The 26,306-nt window shown below is 46.3% G+C and overlaps 1 protein-coding gene across 2 annotated transcripts in view; it reads left to right on the top strand.

Annotated features, from left to right (window-relative positions):
- The window catches only part of MDGA2 (MAM domain containing glycosylphosphatidylinositol anchor 2), a gene marked incomplete at both ends in the record, with an annotated part of 211,291 nt that overhangs the window by 169,522 nt on the left and 15,463 nt on the right, over nt 1-26,306 (top strand). For both annotated transcript variants that reach the window (XM_084207384.1, XM_084207383.1), the window contains 3 exons: nt 8,844-8,992; nt 20,630-20,807; nt 23,709-23,729. In XM_084207384.1, the coding sequence (XP_084063510.1) occupies nt 8,844-8,992; nt 20,630-20,807; nt 23,709-23,729 (348 nt within the window). The remainder of the gene's footprint in view (nt 1-8,843; nt 8,993-20,629; nt 20,808-23,708; nt 23,730-26,306) is intronic.

Here is a 26,306-nt window from a genome sequence, read left to right as displayed (position 1 = left end):
TGTTTGGAGGCTCCCAGTTTGCAAAGGAGGGATGAAGAATTCTTCCTCCTCCTCCTCCTCTTCTTCTTCTTCTTCTTCTTCTTCTTCTTCTTCTTCTTCTTCTTCTTCTTCTTCTTTCTTTCTTTCTTTTTCTTCTTCTGCTTCTTCTGCTTGTTTCTCTTTCTTCTTCTTCTTCTTCTCTTTTTTCTTTTTCTTCTTCTTTTTCTTCTTCTTCTCCTTCTTCTTCTCCTTCTCCTTCCTCGTCTTCTTTTTCTCCTTCTCCTTCTCCTTCTCCTTCTCCTTCTCCTTCTCCTTCTCCTTCTCCTTCTCCTTCTCCTTCTCCTTCTCCTTCTCCTTCTCCTTCTCCTTCTCCTTCTCCTTCTCCTTCTCTTTCTCCTCCTCCTTCTCCTTCTCCTCCCTTTTTCCATCTTCTTCCCCATCTTCCTCTTTTTCCTCTTCCTCCTCCTCCTGCTTCTCCTCCTCCTCTTCCTTCTTTTCTTTCCTCTTCATCTTCCTCACTGTTATTTTTCTGCATCATTAACAAGTGTCAGCACAAGAGGGAATGAGGGAATGGCCTCAGGCTGCCCCAGGGAAGGTTAAAATTGGCTATGAGGGGGAAATTCCTCCTGGAAAGGGCTGTCAAACACTGCCAGGGGCAGCAGTGGAGTCACAATCCCTGGAATTGTCCAAAACCCGTGGATGTGGCTCTTGAGGCCGTGGGACAGTGGTGACTGTAGGGGGGAGGACTGACAGCCACACTTGATGGTCCTAAAGGTCTTTTCCAACCTGAACAATTCCATGATTCTCTGCACCCTTGAAGAGCCATTTAGGATTAGGATTACCTAGAACTGAGTTTACCTGACAAGTCCTGGTTTAAAATTTCTCTCAGTTTGGGAAGTTTCACCCCCCTGAGCTGAAATTTGTTCTGCTGGGGCTGAATTTGTCCCCAGAGTTGTGTCCAAAGAGGGATTTTCAGATTTTTTAGACAATATTTTTTTCCCTCTCCATTAAATTCTTTAATCAGGACTGGATACACATCCGTGGGGGATTCCTTCCTGAATTTCTACCAGGAATCTCTGTCCATAGTGGATGGAGCTGGCTTGGCAGGGCTGCAGATTTAATATTAAAATTCAAAATTTCAATTATTCATCACAGCCCTGGGTAGGACTAAACAAAGCTCTGATGTCATTCCATGGACTTAATTCCTTTTATCAACCAACTCCTGATCCCACCAGCAAGGGAAGACAGTTTGGAATATTTATTCCGTGTTGTTCTGGCCTGTGGAATTTTTTTGCCGTGGGATATTGCGTTAATTAACGAGCTCATCTTTAATTATTTACTCTGTCTTACATCACCCCGTCAGCGCTTCCAGCCAAGTGCAACATCAAGCCAATCAAGGGCTAATTGGGGAGGGTTTAATTGTTAGCTTGTGATGAGAGCTTTCCCTTTCCTTGGAGCTCTTGGAAGCTCTTTGGAGCTGGTGCTGCTGAATTGAGAGCTGACAAACCTGACAATCCAAACATTCCTTCCTTGCCAACGCCTCCAGAAGGGATCATCCCCATCTAGGGCAGTATTCTGGTGGTGCCAGGAATAACTCAGGTTGGAAAAGACCTCAGAGATGGTCCAGCCCAAGCTTCCACCACTAATCCATGGGACACTCAGGTACCTCACATCTCCTGCCTTCCCTTCTCCCAGAAAACTGGGATTTGAGGAGATGGACACTGGATCATCCCTTCTGATGATCCCAGAACCCTCCTCCAGAAAGAACTCTTTGGAAACTCGTCTTTTCTCTAATGAAAAGCATCTTTTGGACTTTTCCAAGAGAAGAACACATGGAAATATTTTGGTTTTCCAGGTTTTCCCTGATTTTTGGATATTTTAAGTGGCAAAATGGAGCACAGCAAACCTTGGATCCCTGGATTTTGTTTGACTCCATCATTTTCCTTCTGGATGGGGCAAGGATGGACCTGTTCCATGAAAGATCTTGGAATTATGGAACGGTTTGGCTTGGAAAAGGCCACGGGAAGGGACATTTTGAACAAAATCTGGTTGCTCCAAGCCACATCCAAGCTGGCCTTGGACAATTCCAGGGATGGAACATCCACCCCATCCCTTGGCAAACACTCTCCATGGATTTAAGTGAAAATGGACTCAGATTTAGAGGATTTAGGAATGTTTTGTCCTCTCTTTGGGAAACCATCCTTCGTTCTTCCCACATTTATGAAGGATAAAGGCTCGGATGTGTTCCTCTCATTTTTCCCAATTCCCTGGGAGATTCCCTTTTCAAGATCAGGCACTTCTCCAGGTGCTTAGTTCAGGAATTTCTGCCTCAGTGTTTGTTCTGTGCCCCTGCCACCATCCCTGGTAGCACCGTGGTCCTCAGCATGGAGCTGGAATCATTTCCAAACTCCCACTGGAACAGGAATCCCAGAGAAGCTGTGGCTACCACTTGTGTGAACTTTAAAATTCCAACTGGAGCAGCAGCAAAAATCCTTTTCCATTCATCTGCCAGGAAAAGGGGTTTATCATTTTAATTAAAAACCTCAGAGATTCCAACAGAGCCTCTCCTAAAAATGTCCAGCAGGAAAGATCCTTTCCAAGGCACCCAGAGCGTGGGTGTTGTTTTGTTTCCTGCTGATTCCCACCTGGTTTTGGAGGATTGGGATGAGGAGAAGCTTTGGGATGAGGACAGCAAATCCTGTCCTGCCCTAAAAACTTGACCAGGGCAACTTAATCCACAGGTGGGAAAGTGGGAACAACAATTCCCACTGGGAATTTTTCATGGATCCCCTGGTCCAACACCCAGCAAAGGCAATGGACCCTGAGCCAGCAAACCCCTGCTTGGCAGTTATTCCAGAGTCTGGAAATTTGGGATATTTACTTCATCAGAGGAGCAGGCAATGCCAAATTTTAGGGAAGGGGACAAGGTGGGATTGCTGGATCTCAACCCAGCTTTTCCTGTCAGCAGTGAAGAGAGAAAAGGAAATGAATTCCTTCTATCCCAAGGCTGGAGGATTGAATTCCAGGATGAAGGGAGAGGGTGGCTGAGGTTCTCCCTCTGCTCCAGATTAACGAATCCTTCCTGCTAGTCTGCCCTCAGGGGGGGAGGAAAATAAAGGGATTTCACCCCAAAAAGTCATTGCTGGCTGTGAACCGGAATGCCAGACTGGTGTGGGTTGGAAGAGACCTGAAATCCCATTTTGTTCCAGCCCTTTCCATGGGCAGGGACACCTCCCACCGTCCCAGGGTTCCCCAAGCCCCATCCAGCCTGGCTTTGGACACTGCCAGGGATCCAGGGGCGGCCACAGGGATGGGGCATTCCTTGGAAATCTGCATTTGAGTCTGCTCCTGGCTGCAATGCAGTTTGGTTTCTCGCTCTAAAATGATTCTCTGTGGGATGTGAGGGAACTGTGGCTGGTTCAGGAGTGGCTGAGCAGCCTGGTGGGTTTTTCAGGAAGTTGGGATCCCACAGCTGGGAAGGGACAGGGATAGGGAGGAGAATGCCAAGAGGGGAGAGCCGCAGCTTCCCAGGAAACCCTGAGAAATTTGGGAAGCCTTGGGGGGGCCTGGCTGGAGCTGGATCCATGGATGGAGCCTGGGTGGGCATGGATCACTCCAGGTGTGGAGGCAGAGCTGTGGGAATGCTCAGGAATGCTGGGATTCCCATGGGCTGGGGGAGTGGAGTGCTTCTGGTTTGTTAATTTGAGATTTCACTAATTTTTTGGGGTTTTGGCTGATGTACCAAATGAGTGTGGTGGGATTAGTGTTGGCTAATCACTAAAGTACTCACTTCTTGCTGTGAGGTGGGATTAGGAGAAAGGTAAGGAAGGTTCAAAACTTAAAAAGAGTATAAAGAAAAAGTTATTAATTCAATTATTTTAATTAACTATTTAATAATAATTTATTAAATAAATTTAAATTTAACTGGGAAATGAAAGAAATGTTAATTATTATTTCTTCATTAAATTATTTAATTATATTTATTAATTTATTAACTAAAAGAAAGAGTACTAAGAATCAGAACAAAACTTTTAGAACATTTCTTTTCTCTCCATAACTTTTCCTTTCTTATTGACAATGCAAAGAAACAAAACTTTAAATTGTAGTCAGTTTACTGCTTTCAGACAGGGAGCAGCCTGGCCAGGGCTGGAGTCCATCCAGGGGCTGCTCCTGTTCTTGTGTTGCTCCAAAGACCCCACAGAGCTGCCCCCTGTCCTGGCTGCATTTCCCTGTGCTCTGATCCCATTTTTCCAGTCACTCCTGGTGGACAGGGAAGGCCCTGGAACCCATTCCTGGAGGACAGGGAAGGCTCTGGAATTCATTCCTGGAGGTCAGGGAAGGCCCTGGAACCCATTCCTGGAGGAATTAAGGGAAAGCCACAAATGAAAAAACATCTTTAAGGTCCCTTCCAAGCCACAGAATTCCCTGATTTTCAGCTTCCATGGTTATGGAGAGGCAGGAGGTGACTGGGATGATCCAGCTGCAGGATTGGGATGAAGAGCAGATTCAGGAGGAGACAGATGTTGCCTTTCTCAAATGCAAATAAAGAACAAAGCATTTTCTCTTTCTTCCTGCAACCCTTCCATAAAACAGACATCCTGGAATAAAGCAGAGCACAGGAAGGGGCAGCATTTTCCATAAATTCAGTGTCTCCCACTATTTCACACAGTTAAAAGCAGGGGTTTATTTAGGATTTATGCTCTCCCAGCATGTTAAAGATGGAAAGGGCTGGAGCTGAGGTTGTCACAAGGGGAAGCATTTATAAATCTCTGATTTTATTTCCTTTCCCTGAATGTGACAGAGTGGGAGCTGCTCTGCTCAGAGCTCACAGCCAGCTCCTGCCACCAGCAGTGTCACAAACATGGGACAGAGCTGCTGCAGTTCCCCAAACTCCCAGGAATTGGCAGAACTGGATGGGAAAATTGGGAGTTTCCCAAGGAAATTCCAAGGAATTGGCAGAACTGGATGGGAAAATAAGGAGGAAACAGATAAGGAAATGATTCCTTGAATGCTCCATGTCCACACAATTCCCACTGTTCATTCCTGCAGAAAGGGAGCCCACACCAATCCCACCCTCTGGGATCTGGGACATTTAGGGACACAGGTTTGGGGCACACGTGGCATTGCTGAGATCCCTGTGCTGCTCTGCTCTCATCCCAGCTGGAATTTGCAGTGCCCAGTCCAGCAACAATTGCTTTAAGGGATTCTGTTCCCCAAGGATAAATGGCAGAGTGATCCCAGTGGACCACAGGAGGAGGAACCCTGGCTGATCATTTTCTCTAAAAGGAACCAGCTGAAGCTCCTTCCTTTTATTTTAAAAACTAAAAATCCCCCAGTCTTAAAAAAAAAAGGAATGTGGAATCCAAGGATGCAGAATGTTTTAGATGCAGATTTCATGGGCTACAAATTGACAGCTGAGAAATCCAGGTGGCAGAAACAGCTGGTCCTGAGCCAGATTCATTGTCTGAGATCTGAGGATGAAAGGGATGGGAACACTTCAGGGAAAGTTGAAAAGTGGAGGAAGCCACAGAGCCAACAATGAAATCCTCTTGAAATGTGGAAAGCAGCTCTGGGATTGAAGGCAGGGTGGGAAATGGGATCCTTTTATCAGAGTGACATCAAACTCCAGCACCAAGATCTGCTAAAATCTGGAGCATTGGGACAGAAACCACTCTGGCTCCTGGATTTCCATCCCAAGGGATGATAATAAATGACCTTGGAAGTTCTGCATTTGGATATTTCAGTCCATTTGGTGAATAAATGGGAATTTGGGGGATTGCAGAGCTGGGAGGGAGAAGTTGTTTCTTTACTTTGAACAACTTCAAACCCATGGATAGAGAGGGGGACTTTGGATAAAGGTCTGGAGTGCCAGGACAAGGGGAATGGCTCAGTCCACTTCTGTTCAGGACAATTCTCCAGCTTTTAGATCCCCATGGAGCTTGGGATGGAGCAGCTGAAGTGACTTTTCCCCTTTGCTTGGTTTTTCTAATTCAGTGCCACAGAGATTTCATCCCGTTTCTGACCTTACGCTGGCACAGGGCTGGTGGAAAATGTTTGGATGTTTGGATGCACTGCCTGCAGGGATTGAATGCTGCACAACAAATGCTCATGACTGAAAATGTTCAGCTGGAGAAGAAATGGCTCCAGGCAGAGCTCAGAGCCCCTGGCAGGGCCTGAAGGGGCTCCAGGAGAGCTGGAGAGGGACTGGGGACAAGGGATGGAGGGACAGGAGCCAGGGAATGGCTTTAGGATGGAAAAGGAGAGATTTAGATGGGATATTGGGAAGGAATTCCTGTTTGAGAGGGTGGGGAGGGGCTGGGATGGAATTCCCAGAGCAACTGGGGCTGCCTCTGGATCCCTGAAAGTGCCCAAGGCCCTGCACCCAGGGACAGCCAGGGACACCCAGGGACACCCAGGGACAGCCAGGGACACTCAGGGACACTCAGGGACAGCCAGGGACACTCAGGGACACTCAGGGACAGCCAGGGACACTTGGGGCTGAGGCCCCTCTCAGCTGGGGCTCCTCTCCAGGCTCAGCAGCCCCAGCTCCCTCAGCCTTTCCTGGGCACAGAGATGCTCCAGCCCTTCCTCATCCTCACATCCGTCCTCTGGACCAGAGCCAGGAGCTCCAGGTCCCTCCTGTCCTGATACCAGATGTGGACACAGGATCCCCAAGGATGAAACTCCACAGACTCTGGACCACCTGGGCTTTGAGGTGGTGAGAACTGACATCCCAGAAACCTCCCCCATTCCTGTCATCCCAGCTAAAAAGGATCTTCCCACCCCAAAATCCACATCTTGCCAACCTCCAACCCCCGACCACGAGCTGAACTTCCTGTGTGACACAACCAAACTCCTGCTCCCATTCAAAGCTCTGGGAACCTCAGACAAAACCAACAAACCAACATCCTCACATCCCTCCCCTGGATGACATCCAGGAGCTCCAGGTCCCTCCTCTCCCAAGACCCAGAGTCAAGGGATTTGGGGACAAGGGACATTTCCAGATTCCCCGTAACTCCCCCACTTCCAGGAGCCACCTCTGCTTTCCCTGAACTCCAAACCACATCCTCTCTTCCCAAAGTTTACAAGGGAAGCTCTCAGTGTTGTGCTGTTGAATTTCCAGCCTCTCCATTCCCAGTGTTGTTTTCACAGGGATTTGGGATAATGCAGCTCTTCAGGTGCCTCATTATTGCCCCAAAGGTGCCGGTGTTGTTCAAGTGCCCCTCCTGTGACAAGTGGCTCATTATGGCTCCTCTCAGTCCCCCCCGAGAGATCCCATTATATCCAACAGCAGTGGGAGTGGGAAGAGGATAATTTGCATCCAGCATGAGCTTTTCCCATTATTCCCACTTCTCAGGAACAAGGAAAACAAATCGTCTCGACCGCTGCTCCCTTTTTATTCCCGCTGCAGTCCCTTTTTTCCAGCAGTGCTTTTGCTTTGCTCCCTCTCCTTGGAATATTGTTGTTTGCTCCTCCACTCCGGGCTAATTCAAGGTCCTCCTTCCCTGGGCAATTGGGAAAAATATCTTGGCTAAAAGGGCTTTTTATGCTTGGAAAAGAAAAGCATGGTTGGAGAGAAAAGCTGGATCAATAGGTGTCGTGTTGCTGTTTATTCCCAGGATTTTGCCTTTGTTCCTTTGCTTTGGGGGGCTTTTAAGGCATTTTTTCCTCCTCTTCTCATGGCTTTTCTGCTGATGGAAATTGTCCCATTTGGAATTTGAAATGCCTCTCATCCCTCTCTATTTCCACCTGGGATAGGGATAGTTTTGAGGAGAAAATCCGTAAGTTCAGTGTTTGTTTTGACACAAACTCCTGAAATCCCAGTCAAGGGAAGGGAATCATGAATCCTTACCTTCCCATATTCCATGTGACAGGCAGGCAGGCCATGTTTTCCCAGGTTTTTCCAGCCTTTTCCCAATTATTCCCACTGCCAAATCCCTGCAGACGTACGGATGGAAGTAGAAAGCTCTCAAGGCCTTGGATCCTGGGAATGAGGGGCTGGATCTCAACCCTTGGATCCTGGGGATGAGGGGCTGGATCTCAACCCTTGGATCCTGGGAATGAGGGGCTGGCTGCAGTTGGATCTCAGCCCTTGGATCCCAGGAAGGAGGGGCTGGATCCAGTTGAATCTCAACCCCTGGATCCTGGGAATGAGGGGTTGGACTCAACCACTGGATTTTGGGAATGAGGTGTGGCTGCAGCTGGATCTCAGCCCTTGGATCCTGGGAATGAGGGGTGGCTCCAGCTGGAACCCTTGGATCTGGGAATGCCCACCTGAAGTTATTTCCTGATGATTTCCGTGTGTTTTCCCTCCTTTGCCTGATGGATGGGTGAATTCTTGGCTGGCTGAGTTACTCCCTGGCTGCCTGGCCATTCCATGATTTCCGGTGATGCTGAGCTAGAACAGAAGCTGGATGGAGTTCCAGAATAAAGCAGGGATTTATCCAAAGGATCCTCCATGGATCCACCTTGGGCAGCACCAGAGCCCAGCCAGGGCTGCACCCAAGATGAACCAAAATGGCCCCAAAATGCCCGGCCGGGCACGGGGTCTCTCCCTGGGATCAGCTCTGCTCCATTTGCACCTTGCAGTTCATTGTCCCATCCCAGCTTCAGCCCCTGCAGTCCCACCCTGCTTGTTTTTCTCTCTCCAGCCCACGGGGTTTGTGCTCCTGGCCTGAGATTTGGCTCATTTGTCCTTGGTGCCCAGCTGGAGCAGGAATTGTTTTGTCTCCCTGCTCTGTGCACAGAGCTCACCATCCCATAATATGAACCCAGACCCACACACTAAAGCAGCACAGAATGTGAAAAATAGAAAAGCCAAACCTGAGGCACCAGTGCTTTCCCTAATTCCATCTTTTCCCCAGGAAAAGCCTACGCCCCGGAGTTCTACTACGACACGTACAACCCGCTGTGGCAGAACCGGCCGCGGGTCTATTCCTACAGCCTGCAGTGGACGCAGATGAACCCCAGCGCCGTGGATCGGATCCTGGCCTATCGCCTGGGCATCCGCCAGGTGAGCTGGGAGCTGGGGGGTTTGCTCTGCAGCTCCTGGGCTCCAGGAGAGCTGCAGGGCCGGGAGGGAACTCTGCTTTGTTTTGGTTTATTTTTTTTTTTTTAATTTTAATTTTTAATTTTAATATTTTATTTTATTTTATTTTATTTTATTTTATTTTTTATAATATTTTATAATATTTTATTTTATTCTATTTTATTTTATTTTATGTCATTATTTCTTATTTTATTTTAATTTTTTGTTTTATTTTATTTCATTTCATTTCATTTCATTTCATTTCATTTCATTTCATTTCATTTCATTTCATTTCATTTCATTTATTTTCCCAGTCCATTCCCACAATCCATCCACCTCCAAGTCATCCTTGGCCTCCAAAACCTCCTCCAAGTCATCCTTCTCCATTTGCCTCCTTCCTTGGGAGCATGCAGCTGATAATTTTATGGAATTTTGACAGCCTCCCATTGAGTTTTCCCTTCTAATAATCCCCCAACAGATTGATCCCAAAAATCTTTCCTTGGATATTCAGCACCTGGAATAATAATTTGGGTGGGACATCAAGTGGAAGGATTCAAATGGATTTTACAGAGGGATATTTTGGAAAAATATAAGGAAGAAAATAATTTGTCAACACACAGATTTCCCACTGGGATGAGCTTTGGAAAACAAATCCTCAATTTTAGCGGTTTATTTATTGGGATTTGATCTTGGTGACTTTCCTGGAAGTTGTGGCGTTCCTGGGACACACCCAGGGAAGGCCTCTGGTGCCTGCTGGGGCTGGAGTTGGGATCTTCCTGAATCCAAGGAACTGGAGATGAAATCGGGGATTGTCAGAACCCAGGAAATTCCTCTGGCTGTCCAGGACTTGAGACCCTGGCAGGGGCTCAGAGACCTTGGTGCAGAGTCACAGACACCTGTGCCTTTGATTTTAGCCCATGGAAACAATTCCCACCTTTGTGTGAGGAGTTACAAGCCACAAGGGTTTGAGTAGAATGAAAGTGAATTTGCCACAGGGTGAGAATGTAGAATTTTGGGGTTTAGAACGGGGGTTCAAGAGCAAGATGGAGGAATCTGGGCGTGTCCTGTCCTTCTTCTTCTTAGCCTTCATCTTCTGCTCTCATGGTGGCACTTTTGGATTGGTTTAGAGTAGAGACAGACTGTCTATCATAGGTAGGCATTGGAAAATTATTGTAAATAAAGTACAGGTAGTTCTCAGTATAAAATCATAACACTGCTCCGAGGGCCATCAGTGTGCCTCAACCTGACTGTTTTGGTTTGGAAAGCCAGGCGTCTGCTAAGGAAGGTAGGAGCCTCCCCTGAAATGGAGAATGTGAACCCCCACCCCCCACAATTACTATAAATTTTAAATTAAGGGGCTCTCAGGCAACAACAACTTTGGGAGCAGGAATAACAGTTCTGTATTAGGGAAGAAAATAAAAGGATAAAATAAACAATGCAGGGAACCAAACCAACCCTGCCAGAGCCAGAGCACAGCCTGACACCCTGTGGGTCAGGGTGCTGCAGCAGGGCCATTGGAATTGTGGCTCAGCCCTCCTGCAGGGCCAGGGGTGGTTCTGCTGGAGCAGGGATCCTGGAGAAGGGGGCAGAATCCTCTGGAGATCCAGGGGCAGAGGCAGCTGCTGCTCCTCTGGGAATGCAGTGGAGAAGCCGTGCTGGTGTTCCAGAATCTCCAGATTCTATCCAGGCAGGAATGCTTGGCTCCTCCCTCTGGGCTCACATCTCCCATGGGATGCTGCAGCTCTTATCAGCCCTGCAGGGACATTCAATGGCCTCTTATCAGCAGTGTCCCCTGAGAGATAAGGAAAACTGCCCACTTGACAAAAGACAGCTGCCACAGAGATGGTGATAGAATCCATCCTGCCTGGCAGCCTGGGACACTGACCTGCAGGACAGACCTCGGCAGGTCAGAGGAAGAATGATAGAGATAAGCAAAAATAAACAACCTTGAGAACAAGAGCCAAGGAATTCTGCCTTCTTCGGTCTTGGGGCTGGGAAAAAGAGACTCTCTGACACCTCGGGTTCATCGCTACACCAGAGACCTCGTCAGGGAATGTTTAATCCGTTTGTGCAACTCTGGGCACTGCTGGGCATGAATTGGCTCTGGGGGTCGCAGGAGGAATCAGGAAATTCTGGAAGGAGCTTGCTGAAGGAAAGGAATTTCTGATGGAATTAATTGCATTAGGAATTTTAGCTGGTTTTCCCATTCAATTTTAATTTCATCTTAATTATCTGTTTATGTAATTAACGGAGTTACTCTGTGTCAGCCTAAGCCAAATATTCCCATTTTTCCTCCCCAAAGCCCCATTTCTTTGGGAATTTTATCCCTCTCCTCACCCTCCCAGCCAGGAGTTCCTCCCCCATATCCCACGAAGCCTGGCTGAGTCACAGAACCATGGGACACATTCCTGTCACATCCTGCTTCTCTGCTGTCACTGGAATTGAGAGAAATTCCTGTCCCCGAGAGGGATTCAGTGCTGGGAAAGCAGGACACAGGGAAAACCTCTGGCATTCCAAACATTGGTTAGGAAGAATTAAAAAAACCCCATCACAGATAATGTTATAAATATTATTTGATAAAATAATTAAGCTTGGCTTAATTACAAATCAGGGAAGCCAGGAGGAGAGGGAAGAGGAGTCACAAAAATACGGAATTGTCACTTTTCTACCTGTGGAGTGAGAATGGAATGACAGGAAAATGGGAACTGAGGTCCTCCAAGAGAAATGGATTTATTTGAGCACATTTCAGACCACACCCGAAGAGCAGGAATTCTGCAGATTCCTTCTCTCAGGATCATGGGGATCACATCTGCTCCAAAGGAGAAGATGTTGGCAAGCTGGGAATTTCCAGAAAATCCATGGGAATTGCTCTGGGACGTGAAAAATATGGAAAGGTTTCTTCAGAACCAGTCACAAAAATTACATTTGTAGCAAATAATTCATTGAGGGAACAAAGAGAGAGTTGGAACTCCACATTTTTATTGGAATATTCCTCCTGTCGTTCCTATAAAGGATTTTAATCTTCCTCCTCCAAGGGAATATTTTCTGTCCCAAAGATTTCCCTGCACGCATTGATTTTGGAAATCTAAAGAGGCTTTGGGTTTTTGGTTTTTTGTTTTGTGGAATGAGGGAGGAAAAGTTTGGCCAAAAAACAAAGAGACTGTGACATGCAGGGACACGTTTTTCATTGATGTTCCTGGCATTGGGAAATTAAATTAGAGCAGGAATGGTTGTGATTCCCAATTTCCACTTTTCAGGGCTGATTCCTCCTGTGCTGCTTCTTCACAGCTCTGAGGCTGCACTTGCAAACAGCAAGGTGAGGTTTGGACCAGGTCTGCTCCTGCCAACTTAAAACAGGTTCTAAGTTTCAGATGGATCAGGAAAATATTTATGGATCATGCTGAAAATTAAATTTTTGCTGATTTTGACTTAAGGAGTTCAGAGCTGGGAGTTGGAACTCCTGTGGAGCCAGGCTGGGAGAGCTGGGAATGTTCCCCTGGAGAGGAGAAGGCTCCAGGCAGAGCTCAGAGCCCCTGGCAGGGCCTGGAGGGGCTCCAGGAGAGCTGGAGAGGGACTGGGGACAAGGACAGAGGGACAGGAGCCAGGGAATGGCTGCCAGTGCCAGAGGGCAGGGATGGGTGGGAGATTGGGAACTGGGAATTCCTGGCTGGGCTGGGATTGCCAGAGCAGCTGTGGCTGCCCCTGGATCCCTGGCAGTGCCCAAGGCCAGGCTGGACACTGGGACACCCTGGGACAGTGGGAGGTGTCCCTGCCATGGACACTGGGACACCCTGGGACAGTGGGAGGTGTCCCTGCCCATCCAGGATGGGATTTAAGGTCTCCTCAAGTATCCATAGGGAATATGCCTTAAAATTCACATTTGACATCATCAGAACCCCAGGTCTGGATCCTAGAGCAGCTCAGGAGGTTCTAAATCCTCCTGCATGGAACAATAATGGAAAAGGAGCTGAAAGGGATCCTCCAGGATCATCAAGTCCAAGTCCTGGACTTTGAGAGCCTTTGGGCTCCGTGAGTTTCCTGGTGGGACCTCACCTCTTCTGGCACACTGGAATTTGTTTTGGGATTTATTTGGTGGCCAAAGGAATAAAAAAAATATAGCTGGGACATATGGCACTGTCAGGACACCTGGTCCAGATCCTAGAATCAGGATTCCAAATTCTCCTGAGTGGAGCATTAATGGAAAAGGGAGTGTGGAGCTCAGGGAATTTCCATTCCTCGCGGCACTGCTGAGCACAGCCCTTCATCTGGAGCTGAAGGATGGGGACAACCCTGGTGTCCCATCGGGGGAACTGCCTGGATTGGGTCACTCTCAGCTTCCCTGGGAATGTGCCAAGGTCTGCCAAGACTTTCCTGCACAGAAGGGGCATTTTTCCATCTCCTTAAGAGCCCTCTGAAGAATATTCCAACAGCAATGCATTTCATGGATGCATTTTTGCATTTCAATGATGCATTTTTTGATATGACTTCAGAATCAGTGACCCAGATTCTTCCAGGTTTTTTTTCCTTTTCCAAGCATCCCTGTGTGTATTCCCTGGCCACCCTTTGGGGACACCAACACTCCAGGAGCTGACTTTATTAAATCTCCAATCATGGAATATTTAGGTTGGAAAAACCCTCTTAGACGGGCAAATCCAATCCATGTGCCACATCCTCACTTCCAAGATGGCAACTCCAGCACTTCCCTGGGTTGAAGTTCCAAGAAAATATTTTCCAAGCTTGTAAAAAATGGTCCTAAATGCCCCTCAGAGGGTTTCTCTACTCCTGGAAGTTTATCCACCCAGACAAAACCACTTTTGGATCTCCCCTTCCAGCTCCTGAATCACGTAGCTCAGTTTGGAGCAGATGTGAGTATCCTTGTGTTATTCCAGGAGCTTCACCTGGAGATCCCAGAGCAGCTCCATTCCTGAAGCTGTTCCAACCACCTCTGGTGTTATGTGGAGATGTTTTCTTTCCATGTTTTGTCTGTCCCCAAAGCCAGATTCCCATTTCTCCCCAATAAAGGACATTTAGCGACTCCCAGAATCCAAGCAGCGCCAGGCTTGTTCCAAGAAGATGTTTTCCAAGCTGGTAAAAAAAGGTCCCAAATTCCCCTCAGAGAGTTTTTCTACACCTGGAAGTTTATCCACCCAGACAAAACCACTTTTGGATCTCCCCTTCCAGCTCCTGCCTCACATAGCTCAGTTTGGAGCAGATGTGAGTATCCTTGTGTTATTCCAGGAGCTTCACCTGGAGATCCCAGAGCAGCTCCATTCCTGCAGCTGTTCCAACCACCTCTGGCGCCACGTGGAGATGATTTCTTTCCATGTTTTGCCTGTCCCCAAAGCCAGATTCCCATTTCTTCCCAATAAATGACAACATTTAGTGACTCCCAGCATCCGAGCAGCGCCAGGCGGGCGCCTCCAGCTCTCTGATATTTCCTGTCAGCTGCATTAAACCAAATGGAACCAGGGAGATATATCCTTGTGCTTTTCCAGGAGCTTCACCTGGAGATCCTGGAGCAGCTCCACTCCTGCAGCTGCTCCAACCACCTCTGGCTCCCCCTGGCACCACACGGAGATGTCTCCTTGCCACGCTTTGCCCGTCCCCAAAGCCACATTCCTATTTCTTCCAACATTTAGCGACTCCCAGCATCCGAGCAGGCGCCTCCGGCTCTCTGATATTTCCTGTCAGCAGGATGAAAGCAAATGGAACCAGGGAGACTTTTCCAGAGCAGCCAGGAAGGGTGTGCAGCTCTGATCTCCGCGGTGGCTGCTCTCAGCAGGTGACAGCGGGTGACAGCCGCGTCCCCGCAGCCGCCGTGACCTAGAAAAGGAGCAATTCTGCTGTGAAGGAGTCATAAAAATTCAGCTGGTCCCTGTAAACCAGAGAGCAGCTTGTTCCAGCTTGTTACATAAAAGATTCAAGCTCCCACCTTTCCTTTATTCCCAGCCCCGGGAGCCTGCGGTGTCTGTGGGTTGGGAACGAGGATCTCTTCAAACAGCCCTGAGCAGGGCACAGCTCTGGAGCTTCCTCCCGCTCACTCTTTGGATTCGAGTGGATTTTTGACTTCTGCTGTCACTCAGCGCTGAGCAGGGGCAGGTGGATTCAAATATCCTGGGAAAGGGTTCCTGGGAAGGCTGAGCAGTCACTGGCTGAAAATGGAGAGAGGAATTTTCTGTCAGTGCCACAGCAGAGATCCCACAGCCCTGGATAAATGGCGATGGATAAAGGGAGTGAGGGTCCATTTATTGCCTTTCTGATTAAAGAATCCCAGAATCCCAAAATGTTGTGGCTTGGAAGTCCAAATCCCATCCAGTGCCACCCCTGCCATGACAGGGACACCTCCCACTGTCCCAGGCTGTTCCAAGCTCCAATGTCCAGGCTGGCCTGGGATATTTCCAGGGATCCAGGAGCAGCCACAACTTCTCTGGGAATTCCATCCCAACCCCATTCCACTCTCTCAACCAGGAATTCCATCCCAATATCCCATCTATCCCTACTTTCTCACAGTCTGAAGCCATTCCCCTTGTCCTGGCACTCCAGGCCTTTATCCAGAGTCCTCCTCTCTATCCATGGGTTTGAAGTTGTTCAAACCAAGGAAACAACTTCCCCCTCCCAGCTCTGCAATCCCCCAAATTCCCATTTATTCACCAAATGGACTGAAATATCCAAATGCAGAACTTCCAAGGTCATTTATTATCATCCCTTGGGATGGAAATCCAGGAGCCAGAGTGGTTTCTGTCCCAATGCTCCAGATTTTAGCAGATCTTGGTGCTGGAGTTTGATGTCACTCTGATAAAAGGATCCCATTTCCCACCCTGCCTTCAATCCCAGAGCTGCTTTCCACATTTCAAGAGGATTTCATTGTTGGCTCTGTGGCTTCCTCCACTTTTCAACTTTCCCTGAAGTGTTCCCATCCCTTTCATCCTCAGATCTCAGACAATGAATCTGGCTCAGGACCAGCTGTTTCTGCCACCTGGATTTCTCAGCTGTCAATTTGTAGCCCATGAAATCTGCATCTAAAACATTCTGCATCCTTGGATTCCACATTCTTTACTCCTAAAGCCATTGGAATTTTAGTTTCTAAAAAAGGGGGGAAAAGAGATTTTTTTAAATGCATGTATCACACAAAGCCAAATATACTACATGATAAATGTTATAAAACAATGAAATAATAAAAATGAATGGGAGGAGCAAGTCCAGGAGGATTGTTGATATAATCCTGCAAGAAGAAAGTCGATTACATGCCCAGGATTGTTCTCCTGGATTAGGAATGGTTTAATTGGGAAAGACTGCGCCCACAGTTGAATGGCTTTAGAGCACAAAAGGCAGGGAAAGAGGTTTATCCTGCAACTGGAATATCATCATGGAATTCCTGAACTGGAGGCATCCCAAGGATCATCCAGCCCAATCCCATCCCTGCCCAGACCCCCAACAATCCCACCCTGGCCATCCCTGAGGGTGTTGTGCTCCCTCCTGGAGCTCTGGCAGCCTCTGGGCCGTGCCCATTCCCTGGGGAGCTGTTCCTGTGCTGATTCCCCTCTCTGGGGGAAGAACCTTTCCCTGGAATCCATTCTAAACCTCCCTTGGCACAGCTGAATTTCCTCCTGTCCTGCTGCTGCTCCCTGGGAGCAGAGCCAGCTCCCACTCAGGACACTTTGGGATCACTTTGTCCCTGGCTCAAACCAAGCCTCACCTGCCCAGTCTGGGCTGGGTTTGAGCTGTTGGTCCCAGTTGGATCCACAGGAGCCGGGATCCTCTTCTGCAGGAGAGCAGGGAGGCAGGGCCAGCTCCACATGGAAAGACACATCAGGGTTTGGGGTTCTGCTGGTTGTGAGAATATTAATTAAAGAGAGAAATAAGGGAAAATGAGGGGAATTGTGTGAGGAGAAGCAGCTGGAGAGGAGGAGACTGAGGGGAGACCTCACTGTGGTCTTTAACATCCTCCTGAGGGCAGCTCCAATTTCAGTTCCCTGGGACAGGGACAGGACCCAGGGAATGGCCAGGGAATGTTTAGGGTGGATTTCAGGAAAGGTTCTTCCCACAGAGGGTGGAATCAGCACTGGAACAGCTCCCCAGGGAATGGGCACGGCCCTGAGGCTGCCAGAGCTCCAGGAGGGAGCACAACACCCTCAGGGATGGCCAGGGTGGGATTGCTGGGGGTCTGGGCAGGGATGGGGCTGCACTGGCTGATCCTCGGGATCCCTTCCCACTCAGGATATTCCATGATTCCCTGATTCTCTGCCATCAAGAACAGACCATCCTTTACAGCTCGCCTGAATCCCAGATATTTGTCACCGAGTCATTCCAAATCCATCCTTGGGAATGCAGGTGACACAGGAGCCACTCCTCAATTTTATATTCTCACCTGGGTAACTCTGATCATATTCCAGTCAGAATCATGAACAGAAAGCAGGAATAACACAAACACTCCCTAGGAATTTTCCCTCTCTGATGTACAAATGGAATATTTGTCCATGAACTGAACAGCCCAATTTTAGATATTAAACCTCCAAAGAAATCTTTTATATTTTAAGGAAAATCAATCTGTGTGGTTATAAATGGCAAAGAAATTACTTTAAACACTGCCACAGTTTTTTATGGAGTATCCACTGGATTAATTGACTTTGTTATTAATTTTTTTGTCATCAATTAACGTTGTGATTAATTAAAGAGATTCTTGTCCAGCTAGTGGAGTCAGTGAAGGAATTTCTGCTGGGAATCAAGAGGCCATGAACAACAGAGTGAGGAGATGTTTATTTTTTATGAACATATCTGAGCACACGAGGAATCAATCTTTAATCACCCCAGAGGATCAACTCTCAGGAAATCCAGAATTCCAAGGCTTTAAGAAAATAGAGTTTTCCAACAAAAGACATGGAATAAGCTTCCTTTTATTGGCATAAATAAAAGAAAGAAGTACCCCATAAAATAAAAAAGCACCACATAAATAAAATAAAAAGCACCAGGGTGGTTCCAACCTTCTGGAATAAAAATCTGCCCCATTTACAGCCCCCTTTTTCTGTCTCCTTTGGGAACAAAGATTCCTAAATATTCCAAGGAAAAAATGAGTCCTGTCCCAGACAAACTTTCAGTGCTCCAGGTTGCCAGAGTGGGGATTTTCTCTGCTTAATGAATTACAGGACAATGCAAATACACGCTCCAGGAACTGCTCCCATTTTTCCTCAGGGCTACATAAATATTCCCAAACCGCTGGAAAATTGTTATTCCAGCTTGGCCAAAGTCAATTCCTCACTGCTGGAAAACCAAAATTCCAGCTGGGCCAAAGGTTATTCCCCACCTGAGTTTCATCCTTGTCTTTGTGAGGAAAAGGGCTTTGATTAGGAAGCTTAATTCCTTTCAAAAATTCCTTTTCCAACCAAATCCTGGTTCTTGTGGCTATTCCAGCTCTCGATGCAGGGATTGAGGTACAGGGTTGTATTCCATGGTTGTTTCTTGTGGATTTTCTCTTGGAAGCCTCAGTCTTGGCTTTTTCATGGAAAAAGGCACAGACTCAGTGTTAGGGATGGGCTGTACAGGGAATTTTGGGAAGTGGTGATGAGGATTTGGTTCTTTCCCATCCCGGGGAGCCAAGGTGATTCCCAGATCTCCAAAGGAAACTGTCTTGGATGCTTCCAGCTTGGAATCAGAGCATCTCCAGCTCGGTGCTGGGAGTTTCCAGCACCCCAAGGTGTTGTAGGAATTAAATCCTACTTTCAGCGTGTCCTGGGCTCCATTTATTTTCAATTATTTTCATATTTTTCAGCCCAGGTTGTTGGTGTTTCCAGAGTTTGGGAAGCAGCTTCTGGGATTATGGCTCTACTTCCAATGCTGAGTTGGTTTTCCAAGTGGGAAAACCAAAGCTGGTGTGGCAGATCCTGAATTTCTTTCTTTAGATCAATATATTTATATCTTTATTATTTATATATTTACTATTTAAATATTTGTATAATGATACATTTATTGTATATTTATATAATTTTATTTGCATCTTTATTTATATAATTGTAGCTTTATATATTTATTTATTTATTCATATCTTTATATATTTAATTTTATATATTTATTTATTCAACAGCAGAGTTGGAAAATCAGGGTTATTTTCCATCCAACACAGCAACAATTTTCTGTTGTTTTGGATTTTTTTCCTCTGGTTTCCATGGTGAAAAATAAGGATTAGACCAGAGCTGGTGTTGATTGTGAGGGGAAAAAAAAAAGTCAAAATCTCTGTTGTTTCCTATGGAGAAATATCAATATCCAACCCTGGTTTTGGAGGGATAATCCTGAAAGGAAAAATCCAATTGCTTTCTTTTCCAAAATGAAAAAATAATGGAGATTTTATTGCTTCTGGAAAGAAGGGCAAGAATTCAAAGCAGAGATTGAATTTGATAGAAATTCATGTCTGGTTTGGGTAATTGCAAATTTTCCTTGTTAATTATTGAAATTCTTTGGGAAATCTCTGTTTTTGTGGTTCCTTATCCAAAGATGAGGTGGAATAGGGAATATTTTTAAATTTTGTCCTACAGTGTTCACAGATATCATTGACATAATGACATAAAACGTGGCTTGAGAAGCTTAATTTATTTATTTTTAAACCTTCATCACCACAAACTGGCCCTTGCTCCTTGGCTGTAATCCCTGCCTGCTGAGTACCCCAAATCCTCAGGAACTGGGGTAATGCCCCACTTTTCCTGTCCCAAAACACATCCAAGGGCCATTGGACCTCTGGAAGAAATATTCTTGATTTTTGGTGTGGTTTGTTACAGAAATTCTCCACAGTGGGATCACTCAGGAAGTTCATTCCTTGTTCATTCTCTAATTGTTTTGGAATTTTGAAGGTTGCCCAGGTCAGCTCTGCTTTCTAAGGTGAAGACAAATCCCAAAATCTCTGACCTTTGAATCCTTTGGATTCCAGGCAGGACAACCATTTGGAAAGGAAAAATTGTTTTTCCTTTCAAAAGGAAAGATCTTTTGTATTTTGACAAGCTAGTTTTAACTGTAAAACACAGATTATTTTTAAAAATTGAGGATTTTAAATTTTAAAAGTGCTACCAGACCCACTGTGTGTTTGTGAGTCACCACAACCTGGCCCTTGCTCCTTGGCTGTAATCCCTAACTGCTGAGTATCCCAAATCCTTTTGAATTAGGGGGACTCCTGGCCCCAAACAAATCCAAGGGCCATCGGACCTCTGGAAAAAATATTCCCAGCTTTTCGTGTGGTTTGTTACAGAAGTTCTCCACAGTGGGATACCTCAGGAATTTCATTCCTTTTTCATTCTTTAATTCTTCTGGAATTTTGAAGGTTTTCCAGTGTCTGCTCCCACACATTTTTCCTGCCCCAAAATCCATCCAAGTGCCATTTGATTTCTGTGGGGTGAGGATGGGCAGCTGGCAGGGAAGGAGCGGAGTGGCCTCTGGAAGAAACGCTCCCAATTTTTGGTGTGGTTTGTTACAGAAACATTCCATGGTGGGACTGTTCAAGAAGTTCATCCCTTGTTGAATCCCTTGTTGTATTCCTCATTGATTCTCCTGGAATTTTGAAGGTTTCCCAGGTCTGCTCTTCTTTCTAAGGTGAATCCACATCCCAAAACGTCTGACTTTTGGATTTTGTTTGGATTGCAGGCCGGCCAGCAGCGCTGGTGGGAGCAGGAGATCACGGTGAACGGGAACATCCAGAAGGGGGAATTGATCACCTACAACCTGACGGAGCTCATCAAGCCCGAGGCCTACGAGGTCCGCCTGACGCCCATCACCCGCTTCGGGGAGGGGGACTCCACCATCCGGGTCATCAAATACAGCGGTGAGGAGCCCAAATCCAAGGGAAAGGGGGCTGGGAATGTCTGGGTCACCCGGAATGGCGTGGCTGTTCCAGCTCCTGGGATAATGTTGTGAGCATGGTCGTGAGCGGGGTCATCAAAAGGAGGGGGAGGAATGGAGAGAGAGGAAAATCATAACCTCTCATAACACCAAAAATGCCCAACCAATAAAATTCTGAACTGCCAAACCCCAAAATCACATCCAATTTTTTGTGGGAAGATGTCGCTACAGGACGTGAAATAAAATGACACGCGCACTGGAACGTCTAAGATAAAAAGAAGGGAAGTTTAATTTCTGACTCCAACATTTATAGATTTCCAAAAGTGACAGTGGATTGGAGGGGGACAGGGCCACCTCTCCAATGACACTGGACAAACCAACAGTCCTTCGAATTTCTCCTCCTCCAGAAAAGAATGTAAACCAATAATTATTTATATAAAAGTGCGTGAGAAAGTTCTTTACAAGAATGTAAACATCAGGAGGCTTAGAGGAACTTAGAAGAACGAGGCAACAGGAAACGAGGAAAAGTTGGAATAACTTAATGCCAACTTCATGAAATTGGACATTTCAAGTTGCTCCTTCATGAGTTTTGAATGAAAATCCACAAAGGTTGTTGTTCCCCCAGGATGAGCAGGTTTTATTTTAATGTGAACTATTGTCTTTTAAAAAATTCAGTGACTGTTTGTGCTCCTCTGCAAGATTATAAAATCTGTACATTTATATAAAAAATAATGGAAGGGGTTTATAAATTTCCCACGTCATGAGCGTCGTCATCCCAAAAGGAAGGGGAGAAATGGGGAGAGAGGAAAATCTTCACCTCTTGGATGATTCATAACAACAAAAATGCCCAACCAAAATAATTCTGAACAGCCAAACCCCAAAATCCCATCCAATTTTTTTGTGGGAAATGAGGAAAAGTTGGAATAAATTAATGCCACCTTCATAAAATTGGAGATTTCAAGTTGATTCTTGATCAGTTCAGAAGGAAAATCTACTAAGTTTTTTTTCCCCAGAATGAGTCAATTTTTATTTTAATGTGAATTATTGTCTTTAAAAAAAATACAGTGGCTGTTTGCTCTCCTATGCAAGATTATAAAATCTATACATTTATACAAGAAATAATGGAAGGGCTTTATAAATTTCCCACGTCATGTGTGGTCATCCCAAAAGGAAGGGGAGAAATGGGGACAGGAGAAAATCTTCACCTCTCATAACAACAAAATCACCCAAACAAAACAATTCTGGACAGCCAAACCCCAAAATTGCATCTAATTTTTTTGAGCAAAATAAGGAAAAATTGGAATAAATGAATGCCAGCTTCATCAAACAGCATATTTAGAGTTGATTCTTGTTTTGAAGGACAAGTTTTAAAGAAAAATCTGCAAACAATGTTGGATTTTTTCCCCTAGAATGAGCAGTTTTTATTTTATTGTGAATTTTTGTCTTTAAAAAAACAGCGACTGTTTGTAGTCCTTGGCAAGATTATATAATCTATAAATTTATATAAGGAATAATGGAAGGGCTTTATAAATCTCCCTCTAAAAGGTCACTCTGACAAAGATTAATCCACTTACATTTAAAAAGAAAACCACAATATCCATACATCCTGTTTCCCATATTCCCAGAAATTCAATCCTCTGTTAAATCCATCCAAATACCTATTTTGGGGTGTTTATTTCACAAATAACTGAATTTCTTTTTGTTTGTTTGTTTTTATGCCGTAAAAATTGCAGCGAATGAGCAAGAAGGACCTTAAAGAAGAGGTTGAAGGATCCCTAAATGTGACACTTCCATAATTCCTTGTTTACCACCATTTTCCTGACATGAAATTCCCACCAAAATGATAAAATCTTCCCCTAAACCCATCCCAAACCGCTCCAGGATCCTCCAACCTCCTTTATGCGTTGTCCTGCAACTGTGCTGCTCCAAAAGTGGGATTTTTGTGGGTTTTTTTTTCTGGTTGTTTTGGAGGGTTTTTTCCCCCAGGTTTATGATGCTGAATAAATTCAGCTTAACCACCTTCATTTCCTTGCCTGCTTTGTGCCTGGGTGTGACACAGAGCCTTGGTTTTGCTCCGCTGGGGACAATCCAAACCGTGTGACTCGAGGTGACACCTGATGAGATTTTCCATCCAAACCCCTGCATTTAGTTACAAATCAGGCCTCAGTCAATGCAGCTGCCAGCAAGTGCAGCTAATTCCAGGTTCAATCACTCAGGGATCCTGTAAAATTGAGGTTTTTTGGAGAGTCAGAGGCAATTTGTAGGTAAAAGATGTAAAGATTGGGTTTCTCGGGGAGATGACACTGGAGCAAATCACTGCTCGTGTTTCAGGTAAAGTGGCGCTAATTTAGAGCTGGTGTGGAAACTCCAGATTGAATTTAGGATTTTGCTGAATCTTAGGCTGGGATTAAAGCAAGGAAGGGCAGCAAAAAAACCTGGAGTGATGCTCTGACATTGTCAGACGTCCCCATTAATTGGAGATAAAATTTAATTTTGGATTTGCTCTGAATAAAATTCAATTCCAGCCCTGAGCTCAACCCCCTTCTGCCTCCCACGTGTGTGGGGCTATGGCAGAGAGGCCTTTTCCTAAATCAGCCATCCTCAGATTTCTCCTTCTGCAAACAGAGCCACAGAATAATCCCTCCTTCAATCCCATTCCCGGGTTTTAGCATTGCACAGATCCCCCTGGACTAACCTGGGAAGCCATTCCCATGCTTAGGATATTGGGGACGTTGTGCAGGTTTGGATTTCATTCTCTTCCAGCCTCTTAAGGTGCAAAGCAGATGAATTTTAATATTCAGCAAGGGGAAATTTAGGATAATCTGAATAGTGATGAATTATAATTTTTTCTTTGCATTAATTTTATTTTCCCTCTGTTTTCCAGCTCCGGTGAATCCACATCTCCGTAAGTATTTAAATTATTTATTATTTTATCTTCCATGCCACGAAGAACAGTCCTTGCATTGGCTGTCCCTCACAGCTGAAAAGTAAATTTGAAGTGTTTTACTTCCATTTGAAAATTAAATTTGAAGTATTTTACTTCCAGTTGCAGGCCATGGGTAGCAGGAACCACCTGAAGGTGGCATTTGGGATTCCTCTTCTTCCAGCAAGGGTAAAGGAAGGAAAATCACACTCCAGCTCATCTTTCTCATTGCCCCAGAGAGTTCATCCAAAGGAAAATATTCATGGGCTAAAGTTCAGATCCAGCTGTGGTGGAGCAGCTCAGGAGGTGCTGGGGATGCCATGGGAAATCATGGAAAGGCAGGGACACCTTTCACTGTCCCAGGGTGTCCCAGTGTCCAGCCTGGCCTTGGGCACTGCCAGGGATCCAGGGGCAGCCACAGCTGCTCTGGCAATCCCAGCCCAGCCAGGAATTCCCAATTCCCAATCTCCCACCTAAATCCACCCTCCTTCATCTTCAAACCATTCCCTGTGTCCTGTCCCCCCATGCCTCACCTCCAGTCCCTCTCCAGCTCTCCTGGTGACCCTTCAGGCTCTGGAAGGTTCTCTAAGTTCTCCCCAGAGCCTTCCTTGTGATTCTTGAGTTATTTCCATGCTTTTTAGGGCAGATTGAAGCCAAGAATAAAAAGGAAGTTCTTCCCCACAGAGACCCAGGAATCACAGATTCATTGCACAGAGAAATGGGGAGTCCCCAAGTGGATCCTGCTGCTCCCCAAATTCTCAGGACACAGCTCCTCAGGCATGGCTGGAAATGCAAACTCTGACACGAGCAGGCACGGGGATGTCTCAGGCTGGAAATGTCAAAGTCACACTTTGTTCTTGTACTTTTCCATGGGCACCAAATCCCTGCAAATATCCAGGCAGGAAACTGGGATGGAGCTCTGGCACATCCCAGCAAAACCACCCTGTTCCCACAGTCCCACATCTCCCTACTCCATCAAGTTCTCCCAAACACCAACAAATCAATTTTTTCTGTCACACCATATTCTCGTTTTTAATAACCCGTCCCGAAATTATTCCCGCCTAAAGAATAAGGTCCAGTCTCCCATTTTTCCTGCTGCAGGGCAGGAGCAGGCTCTGCTCCATCCCTCAGACTCAACTTTAAGCCTCTGGGTAAATTTCAAACTTATTTGCAGAAGATCTTGTCCAACATGTTAATAATTAAGCAGGGCTTAGCTCAAAGCTGCCAGGAGCTGCAGGAACCTCTCCCATGGAGTCTTAAGGAGCAGGGAATGAGACTCTTGCTAATTAATATATTAAATCTAGGCTCTGATGGGAAGAAAAAATACAATCCCAAGTGCTTCACATTCCTCTAGGATTTTAAGATCTCAAACTAATTTTCCAAAAGTCTTGTAGGATCACGATGGAATGTGGGTGGCATCCAAATGGGAATAAGGAATGTGTCAGCTCAAGGGAGGGATGGGAAAGTTTTTCCACCAAAGCTGCAGTGTCCCCAGGGCCACTCCTTTCAGGTGGCCAAAGCCGTGGTAGAATTCTGCTTTGCTTGCTTTCCCTGAAGATTTTTTGAGTGGAATCCCTTGGTAGGCAAGAAATCCCAGTCTGTATCCCATCTCCATTCCCCAAGGCCACCACTGCCCCACAGCCCCAAGTGCTGCCTTGAAATGCCCCAGGGCTGGGCACTGCAACCCTCCCTGGGCAGTGCCAGTGCCTGAGCCCCCTTTCCATGGGGAAATTCCTGCTGTGCCCACCCTGAGCTGCCCTGGCCCAGCCTGGGGCCGTTCCCTCTGCTCCTGTCCCTGTTCCCTGGAGCACAGCCCGACCCCCCGGCTGTCCCCTCCTGCCAGGAGCTGTGCAGAGCCACAACGGCCCCCTGAGCCTCCTTTGCTCCAGCCTGAGCCCCTGCCCAGCTCCTCAGGGATTCTCCAGCCCCTTCCCAGCTCCTCAGGGATTCTCCAGCCCCTTCCCAGCTCCCTCAGCCCCTCCTGGGTCTCCAAGCCCATCCCCAGTTCCTTTGTTGTTCCTAAACCTGTTGGGCCAATCTCTGGTTTTATTTATCTGTGTGAACAAAGAGGAAGAGCTGTATCCAACCAGGATGAGATTCCCAACTGGAAACTGAAGTTGTGCTCTTCCTGCTTCACTTCTGGAATAATCCCTTTCCCTAAATCCTGCCTTTTGATGCAATCTCTGCAATGCCCAAGCAAAAAGCATCAAAAGACTTCTGCTCTGAGGTGGAGCTTCACTTCTCCACTTCATTTTTTACCATCTAACAGAAACCATTTAATGTAAACCAGAAGGGTTTTAGATCAATTTGCACAATTAGAGGTCACCCCTGAATAATAGAAGACAGGAGATGTTCGGGACTCACATCCAACTTGGATTTTATGGGAATGGATGACACAAATCCCTGCTACAATGAAGGGTTTCACCTCCAGAACAGCTTCAGCTTTTGCTCTAATTGGCAAGGAAATTATTAATGACCTGAATCCACTTCCAGAGCTGCCATGTGCCCTGACAAAAACCACCACTCTCATTAATGTTAATTAGCAGCATCGTTAGGGCC

The sequence above is a fragment of the Fringilla coelebs genome (genome assembly GCF_963513975.1).
Source record: "Fringilla coelebs genome assembly, chromosome: 6".
Lineage (NCBI taxonomy): Eukaryota > Metazoa > Chordata > Aves > Passeriformes > Fringillidae > Fringilla > Fringilla coelebs.
Note: the sequence above shows the minus strand (reverse complement) of the source record. Positions and strands in the feature narration are given on the sequence as shown.